The sequence below is a fragment of the Calidris pugnax genome, unplaced genomic scaffold, assembly GCF_001431845.1.
Source record: "Calidris pugnax isolate Ruff unplaced genomic scaffold, ASM143184v1 scaffold2, whole genome shotgun sequence".
Taxonomy (NCBI): Eukaryota; Metazoa; Chordata; class Aves; order Charadriiformes; family Scolopacidae; genus Calidris; species Calidris pugnax.
Window position 1 is genome coordinate 2,929,574 of NW_015090766.1, and position 9,145 is coordinate 2,938,718.

General features: G+C 43.5%; 1 protein-coding gene across 2 annotated transcripts in view; it reads left to right on the forward strand.

Annotated features, from left to right (window-relative positions):
• The first annotated feature begins 8,801 nt into the window (after positions 1–8,801).
• The window catches only part of HABP4 (hyaluronan binding protein 4), a 24,736-nt gene continuing 24,392 nt past the window's right edge, over positions 8,802–9,145 (forward strand). Inside the window, exon 1 of one of the 2 annotated variants that reach the window (XM_014936286.1) lies at positions 8,802–8,983. In XM_014936286.1, the coding sequence (XP_014791772.1) occupies positions 8,884–8,983 (100 nt within the window). In that variant the 5' untranslated portion in view covers positions 8,802–8,883. The remainder of the gene's footprint in view (positions 8,984–9,145) is intronic. The other variant, XM_014936291.1, reaches the window with a different exon arrangement.

A 9,145-nucleotide genomic window follows, 5' to 3' on the forward strand; every position in this document is an offset into this window, starting at 1 on the left:
CCGCCTCCCCCGCCCGCATTGGCCTGGCGGGCCTCCCGCAGCCGCGGGGCCGGCCTGGCGGGGCGGGAGGCGGCCCCAGGAGTGTTAGATGTGTCTCTATACTACTGTCTACACTACGGCGCTGAAATGGGTGTCTTAAATCCATAGATTTCCCGGTGAAGCAGGGGCCCAGTCTGGTTCTGCTTGGCGCAAATGGAGGGATGCGGGGAGGCTGCAGCCAGGCTGCCACGGCCACGGGAAATGGGGGTTTGTCTCGACTTTGGCTCATCTGTGTGAGGTAAGGTGTCTATGTGGCTGATCTGCTGAAGATTTTTGTGTTAGCAAGGCGTGATTTGGCGCTACAGTGGCGTACCCTGATCTGGCTTTTGCTGGTAAAAAACATGGAACAGGTCATAGAATCATAGAATCATAGAATGGTTCGGGTTGGAAGGGACCTCAAAGATCATTGAGTTCCAACCCCCCTGTCATGGGCAGGGACACCTCCCACTAGAGCAGGTTGCTCAAGGCCCCATCCAGCCTGGCCTTGAACACTGCCAGGGATGGGGCATCCACAACTTCCCTGGGCAACCTGTTCCAGTGCCTCACCACCCTCATAGTAAAAAATTTCTTCCTGAGATCTAATCTGAATCTTTTTTCTTCCAATTTAAAACCGTTTCCCCTTGTCCTATCATTACACCTCCTGGCAAAGAGTCCCTCCCCAGCTCTTCTATAGGCTCCCTTCAGATATTGAAAGGCCGCTATAAGGTCTCCCTGGAGCCTTCTCTTCTCCAGGCTGAACAACCCCAGCTCGCTCAGCTTGTCTTCATATGAGAGGTGCTCCATCCCTCTGATCATCTTCGTGGCCCTCCTCTGGACCAGTTCCAATAGGTCCATGTCCTTTCTGTGTTGAGGACTCCAAAGCTGGACACAGTATTCCAGGTGGGGTCTCAGGAGTGCAGAGTAGAGGGGCAGAATCACCTCCCGTGACCTGCTGGTCATCTGTTCCGCTTCTAAATCTGCAAGTGTTATTACGGAAGTGCCTCGTTTATTGAATACTTTGGAACTGAAAAGGCTTTAGCTTTATCAGATACAGCAGCACAATTTTTTTTTTTAATGGTTTTCTGTGTTTTTTAAAGCAGGAGCACACTTCTTGGCACTTGGTATGGGCCTTTTGTGCAGAAGCTAACCAACAGCATTACATTGACAAGCTACTTTTGCTTCACTGTCTTACTATCACAGTGGGTTTTACTGGCTAGTTATAGGTTGTGACATAAGTAACTCTCATTTCTTACATTAATAGCTAAATTTTGAGATAAATATCAAGAGCACAGAGAAGTCAGGAAACTGTAAAAACAATGAAGGTTTTTTTTTCCTTTTTCTGCTGTATTCACTGCAGTTTGTATGCTGTAGAATGCTGCCTTGTGCGAGTGCTAGCAGCCGGCAGTACTGGCAGGAACAGGAAAGTGCAGGGAAGAGCAAATTTGCAGTGTATGACTACTAACTAAGCGTGTAATTAGAAACTCAGTTCTTCCAACATAAAGACTAGTACTGGACTCAGTATTAAGTATGCACCCAGAGATAAGCAGCCCTTTCATTATGAGTTGCACAGTTTGTCACAACTATCCTTTTAAACTAACTAAAAAAACCTTAATTTTTGCTTAAGTAAATTCTTGTTCACAGCAATGGTAACTCAGCTTCTCAAACTTGGTGTTATATATATATATTTATAACTTGGTCAAAGTCCTACCACTACTATGCCAGGTCAGGCTGTGCTTACCAGGCCGGAAAGAAAACACTAGCCTATAACTTTTGTTCCCATACTGAGCAAACATGTTTTCATGTGCTTAGATCTGACCCATTTTAAAAGCTTCAGCCCTTAAAAATAATCCATGGAAGAAAGTTCCAGTAAGGGAACAATATTGTAGACAAGTGGTAATAGAGAAAGATATGTTAAAATCTAATGGGGGAAAAAAAGCCTGACTCAGTAAAATAACTGCATCCTCAAACCAAACTGTGAATACCTTCATAACTTCCCAAAACTACACAACAGATGCTTGAAGTAGTGCTTGTAGCTGCTGAGGAACTCCAGTGACTGATAGAATTAGTGTTACGATTTGGTACATAAAATTGTAGATATTAAGAATGGTGCAATGCATTGCAAGTAACTGGATATCTCTATACTTACGCTATGCCACCTCAGTGTACACATTAAATTTTGTAATGACATTCAAGGGTCTGTCAGCAGATTAACTTTTTAACATGGATTTTGTAAATTTTTCTAATGTCAAATGGTAGATGGGAGGCAGCACAAGAGAAGGAGGAGGTGAGCTGATGCCACTTCTGATATTTTAACTGCTCTGAACAAAAGTTTTTCATGTAGTAGTAACAATGACCGAAAGCAGAGAAGTGGCCTCTCTGTCAAGATCCTGCTACTGGAAGAAGAAAAGCACACACACACAATGCACGTAGCCTACTCAAAATACACTGCCTTTCAGTACGTACAGTCATACATATTAAATTAATTGTTCATGTAGTGTTATGTAAAAACAGTTCTAAGATACTGTATCTTAACAATATTTAATGTGTTTGCTCTTGATGGTATTTTGATGCTATGCTACTAGCTTAATGTATAAAAGCATGAATATTGTAGTGTTAGTATAGAAACAAGAAAAAGTTCTCTCCGAGAGGTAAAGCACTAAGATAATGAAACATTATACAATCCACAATCAGATAAAATCCTACCTATTATTACAACACAGCATACCTTGTATTACACACAGCATAATAAAGAAATAGTGAAAGGAGAGGGAGCACGAATTCAGTGGGAAACAAGGAATATATATTACCCAGCTAGTTAGACAAAAGGACACCACAATTCAGGAACCTGAGGATAATACGCTCAGAAATAAAAACTAACTCCCTGATGTGGGTAAATGCTATATTTCCCAAACTGAAACAGAACACAAATACTTGATAAATGAAGAAGAAACAAGATTCTTTGTTTCTGAAGCATGTGTCAGCTATTTTTAGTGATAGTCTGAAGTTCAAACCAGAAAACTTCAAGATAGTGATGCCCTTTAGGTAGATAATAGCAAATACTTAACCACACTGCAAGTAACTTTATTGTACATTGTAATATACATTTATAGCATAACTTACCAATAGTCATAATACCTTTTATCTAACTGGTTTTTATTACATTTCCCAAGTTTTGCTTTACATCTAATCAATATACCAAGACAATAACATCACTTATGTTAATATAGCTCACTCGAGGTCAGAAACTGAATGCTCCAGAGGGAAAGAAACAGAATGAGGTAAGCATGCCCGTAACAAAGATAAATTCACATCTCTTCCTGTGAAGATGATCGAAGAACCAGAGTTACCATAAGCAGGTCCATCTTCGGTGATGTAGTTCTTCACCGCTCAACTTAAAACTTCATTTAGTCAATTGAGTTCAATAGAATTACATCGATGGAAAATGTATGTGATGGCTAGATCCACTAAGTGACATAGTGTTACCCTCTCTACCTGTTCGAGTGCCCTGCTCCAGAGTGGGACTTTGAGCTCTGTGGTGGGTTTGGGATGCTTCTACACCAGGCAGAGCATATTTAGGTGCTACAGAAAAAGTTTCATGTCTGGGGATGAGAGAGTGGCTAAAGGAAAGGTCAAGGACAAGATGCCCCTTGCTGGTGATTAAATGCTTAGCTGTGAAAGTCAGAGGAACATCAGCCTCCACTGTCTCCTGTGATTAGGCACCTTTGCATTTTAGGGAGAAAAAAAAAAAAAAAGAACCAAGGTGTCTGTTGGTAAAGATGCGATACTCCACACCTGTACCTGTTTGGAAAGCTTGTGTAGCGTGGCTGTTCTGCACATGTGAAAAATCCACTCACAAAGAGCACCTGGATGGAGGAGCAACTTTGGCAGGCAGCCCTTATCATAGCTGAAATACGATGAGTGGTCTGATGTCAGAAAAGTTAGGCAGCTGTGCTTCAGCACTGCAAATGTGAGATTCAGGATTTGTGTGCAAATACGTAATGGTACGGAATCCGTCACTGTTACTATTCCAATGCGAAAATCCAGGCGGAATGTTTGGGTTCATGTTAAGTGCAAAATTCAGGCTTTCTTTGTCCAACTCTTTTTTGTGTAAGTGTGTAAGTTGACAATCACATGCTGTTTGCCCGTAGTGAAAAGCTGTGAATGAACAGATTATGGGTTACTTTGATCTGCCATGCAAGACACTTAATCAGTTTGGAGTTTGAAACCTATATTAGAGAAATTTTCTTTTGTTTGATAATTCAGAGCATCAGAAAACTAAGAACTTTTTGTAAAGACTTACATTAATTTTTAGAAAGAGAATTATACAAGATATAACTAGTGCTGTTTTTGGTTATCATTTTGTGATCTCTCTAAGAAGTTATACTTTTTTTTTTCCCTCTTTTGAAACTTTGTGAAAACAAAGCCAGATTCCACAAAACACCAAATCTCTAATCTTACTGATGAAATATTTCTTAATTCCTCATTTTTGTCCCTCTCCAATGATACTATGACCTTTAAAATGCCTATTAAATCTGCAAGTGCAGTGTCTCTATGGTCAATACTGACACCCTTTTGTCTGCCATCTTTCATATACAGCATAACTTCAGGAGGCTTTGATTCAAGCTTGTAGAATGTTTTAAATAAAATTTCTAAAAAGCTTTCTGGATACAGTCCTTTGTTGAGGAAATCTAGTGTGGATGCTACAACTGATACCAAAAGGCTCTATGAAAGCCTACAAAAGATTTGGTGGTTTTTTTGTTGATTTGTTGTGGTTGTGTGGTGCTGTTAATATGTTTCTCCAGAACAGAACTAGACAAATTAGCTTTGCAATTCCTTTTTTCAGTAAAATACATGTATTTTCATCTTTCTACAAAATAAATTATAAGAAGTTCCACCTAAACATGAGGAGGAACTTCTTTACTGTGAGAGTGGTGGAGCACTGGAACAGGCTGCCCAGAGAGGTGGTGGAGTCTCCTTCTCTGGAGACATTCAAAACCCGCCCGGACATGTTCCTGTGCAACCTGCTCTAGGTGGACTCACTCCAGTGGGGGGGTTGGACTTGATCTCCAGAGGTCCCTTCCAACCCCATATCATTCTATGATTCTATGATTCTATTCAGAGGCAAGCACAGTTGATCTAGATAAACATTTCTGTTACAGTATTTTATTACTGTAGCATATTCATGGAGGTAGCTTCAGAAATTTCTATTACATTTTCAATTTTAGCTAGATATTTTTTACAATTTAAGAACTATGCAGAAATAATGATAATATATTCTCTTTGTTGAGAATTTCCTTCTTCAATTTGAAACATGTGAGAGCCTAAGAGATCCGACTTGACTACCAGGGTTTTTTAAAGCTGTTTCTGAGCAGATAATCCCCCTAATTTAGTTGCTATCAATATTTACATTGATGCAAAACTGTTTGTAGTGTCTTGAATGAGGATGAAGCTAGAAAGGGCACAGTTTAATTAAATTAGTTTTATTCTCTAAGCAAGCATGCCCTGCATAAATGGGTCAACAGAAAAGCTAGAGGAGATGCATTGATTATGTTCAGGGCTTGGAGTAATGTGTAGCAGATGTGCCATATTTTGTTTTACGATGGTGTGCCTAGACCTATCTGCACTCGGAGAGGGAGGAGATGATTTTTATGCTGCCAGCGCTCTCTAATCCTGCCTTTTGAAGCACAGCAGGGAGTCTGAGTTTCAGGGTCCTGTACTAAAGAAAAGATTAATTTCAAAACAAGGTGGGATGTACACCGAAGTTATGTAACGAGGCATTAATTTCCCACGAACAATCAGGATAAAAACATAGTTTCATCACAGAAATCAGACTGTAGTCATTCTTTGGGCAATCGTGTCTGAAGGGCAGGGATTTTTACAGCATGTGTTTGGGGTTACTGTAGCTGCTAAGACGGGCAGGGATGTTTTGCCTGTGCAGTTGCCTGTCCCCTGTGAAGAAACCCTGTCAAGTCCCCAGGAGTGTTTGCACTGCTGTTCATATTTATAAACCTCAGAGATATTAAGTAAGAGGACTTGTACCTCGCTCCAGATATTGCTGGCTGTGGCCGACGTGGCTCCTACAGCCACAGGGGTAGCTGCACATAGTCTTTGTCATGGAGGCTTGGAGATGTCTGGGGAGCTCCATTCACTGTTTTTGCTGGGCAGGACAGCTTTCCAGGTTAAGCTGTGAAACCCACCCATCTCACTGTAGTGCTGCACGAAGCTGTTGGAAGTGTTCCTGCATGCACTGGTGGAGGTCTGCCAATGTCACGAACACCACTGCAGTCTTAAGCAGAAAGGGGCAATTCAGACACTTTGTGGAAATACCAGGCTAGTTTATCCAAGTGTGCTGGCCACCTGTGTTGCCCTTGGAGCTTCCAGTCCAGTGTGCTTTGTCTTTCATTAAAGTAATTTGTTAGTGGCTATGGATTATATTAAAGGACCCATGGCAACACAGTTATGGCCTCAACCTGTCTTCAACCTGGCCATTAGTATAAAGGACAACAAAAAAAAGTTTCTATAAATACGTCAACAAAAAGAGAGTCAGGGAGAATGTCCATCCCTTACTGGATGCGGGGGGAAACATTGCGACCAAAGAAGAGGAGAAGGCTGAGATACTTAATGCCTTCTTTGCCTCCATTTTTAATTGTCAGACCAGCTACCCCCAGGGTGTTCAGCCTCCTGGGCTGGAAGATAAGGATGGTGAGCAGAACAAATCCCCTGTAATCCAGGAGTTAATGATTTGCTTATGCACCTGGACACGTATAAGTGTATGGGGCCAGATGGGATTCACCCAAGGGTACTCAGGGAGCTGATGGGAGAGCTCACCAAGCCTCCCTCCATCATCTATTAACAATTCTGGTCAACAGGAGAGGTACCAGATGACTGGAGGGTGGCCAGTGTGACACCCATCTACAAGAAGAGCTGGAAGGAGGATCCGGGAAACTATAGGCCTGTCAGCCTGACCTCGGTACCGGGAAAGGTCATGGAGAGGATCATCTTGGGAGAGCTCTCAAGGCAAGTGCCGGGCAGGCAAGGGATCAGGGCCACCCAGCATGGGTTTATGAAAGGGAGGTCTGGCTTAACCAACTTGATCTCTTTCTATGACCATGTGACTCGCCTTCTCGATGCAGGGAAGGCTGTGGAACATTGTCTACATGGACTTTGGTAAGGCCTTTGACACCATCCCCCACAGTGTTCTTCTGGAGACACTGGCGAATCATGGCATAGACAAGTGTACTGTTCACTGGGTAAAAAACTGGCTGGATGGCCGTGCCCAGAGAGTTGTGATTAATGGGGTGAAATCCAGTTGGCGGCCGGTCACCAGTGGTGTCCTTCAGAGCTCAGTTTTGGGGCCAGTCTCCTTTAATATCTATTGATGATCTGAATAAGGGGATTGAGTGCACCCTCAGTAAGTTTGCAGATGACACCAAACTAGGTGGGAGTGTTGATCTGCTTGAGGGTCAGAAGGCTCTACAGAGGGATCTGGACAGACTGGATCAATGGGCCAAGGCCAATGGGATGAGGTTTAATAAGGCCAAGTGCTGGGTCCTGCATTTTGGTCACAACGACCCCAGGCAACACTACAGGCTTGAGGAAGAGTGGCTGGAAAGCTGCCTGGCAGAAAAGGACCTGGGGGTGTTGGTGGACAGCCAGCTGAACATGAGCCAGCATTGTGCCCAGGTGGCCAAGAAGGCCAACAGCATCCTGGCCTGTATCAGGAATAGCCTGGCCAGCAGGAGTAGGGCAGTGATGGTGCCTCTGTACTTGGCACTGGTGAGGCCTCACCTTGAGTACTGTGTTCATTTCTGGGCCCCTCACTACAGGAAGGACATGGAGCTGCTGGAGCGTGTCCAGAGGAGAGCCACCAAGCTGGTGAGGGGTCTGGAGAGCAAGTCATATGAGGAGAGGCTGAGGGAACTGGGCATGTTGAGTTTGGAGAAGAGGAGGCTGAGGGGAGACCTCATTGCGCTCTACAACTACCTGAAAGGAGGCTGTAGAGAGGTGGGGGTTGGCCTCTTCTTCCAAGGAAATAATAACAGGACCAGAGGAAATGGTCTAAAGTTGTGGCAGGGGAGATTTACATTAGATATTGGGAAGAATGACTTTCCTGAGAGGGTGGTCAGGCACTGGAACAGCCTGCCCAGGGAGGTGGTGGAGTCACCATCCCTGGAAGTATTTAAGAAACATGTAGACGTGGCTCTTCAGGGCATGCTCTAGTGCCCGAGATTATTGGTTTGTGGGTGGGTGTGATGTGGTGGGGTGTTGTGTTTTGTGGGTTTTGTTTGTTTGTTTGTTTGTTTGTTTGTTTTTAAGCTTGGACTCAATGATCTCAGAGGTCCCTTACAACCATGGTGATTCTGTGATTCTATGTGATGACATCAGATTATAGAATCTTGCCAAATAGTCTACCCAGACATGCATACTGTAAAGGAATATGGAATGATAGTGGTTCAGTTTAAATAAAATTAATCATTTAGTGCTGGGCCACGTTGGCATACTGCTTATGTAGCACTCACTCTGCGTTGAGTAGCTCAAGCTGCCGAAGGTTTGGGCCGCCAGCTGCAAACTGGCCTAGGTGGGGTGAACTTGTTTTGAACTTGAACTTTGGTTGAGGCACCATCCCTGGAGGTGTTCAAAAGACGGGTTGATGTAGTGCTGGGAGGTATGGTTTAGTGATGATGTTCCTTGTTTGTTGTGTGGGTGTCTATTTTTGTCAGTTAGGTTGATGGTTGGACAAGATGATCTTTAAGGTCCCTTCCAACCTAGAAGATTCTGTGATTCTACTTCGCGACATAGAAGAAGGGTCTGAGATGGGAACACAGTGGGAGATAAGGAAGCTGTGAGCTCCGCTGCCAGCGGGGGATGCAGCTCAGAGAACAAGAACAGTTATTATCCCTGCTGGGGACGGGGTCTGGACCGGAGCGAGAGCCCACCAGAACACAAATCACCCTTGGACCAGGCGGTGCGTGCCGAAGGGATGCATGGATTGGGAAGCGTACAACTGCCCAGGCGTTCCTGGGTTCTAAGCCCCACTCTGGAGGACGAGCCTTGGCTGTTGTGCCACTCCAATTAATTATTATTATTATTATTATTATTATTATTATTATTATTATTATTATTATTA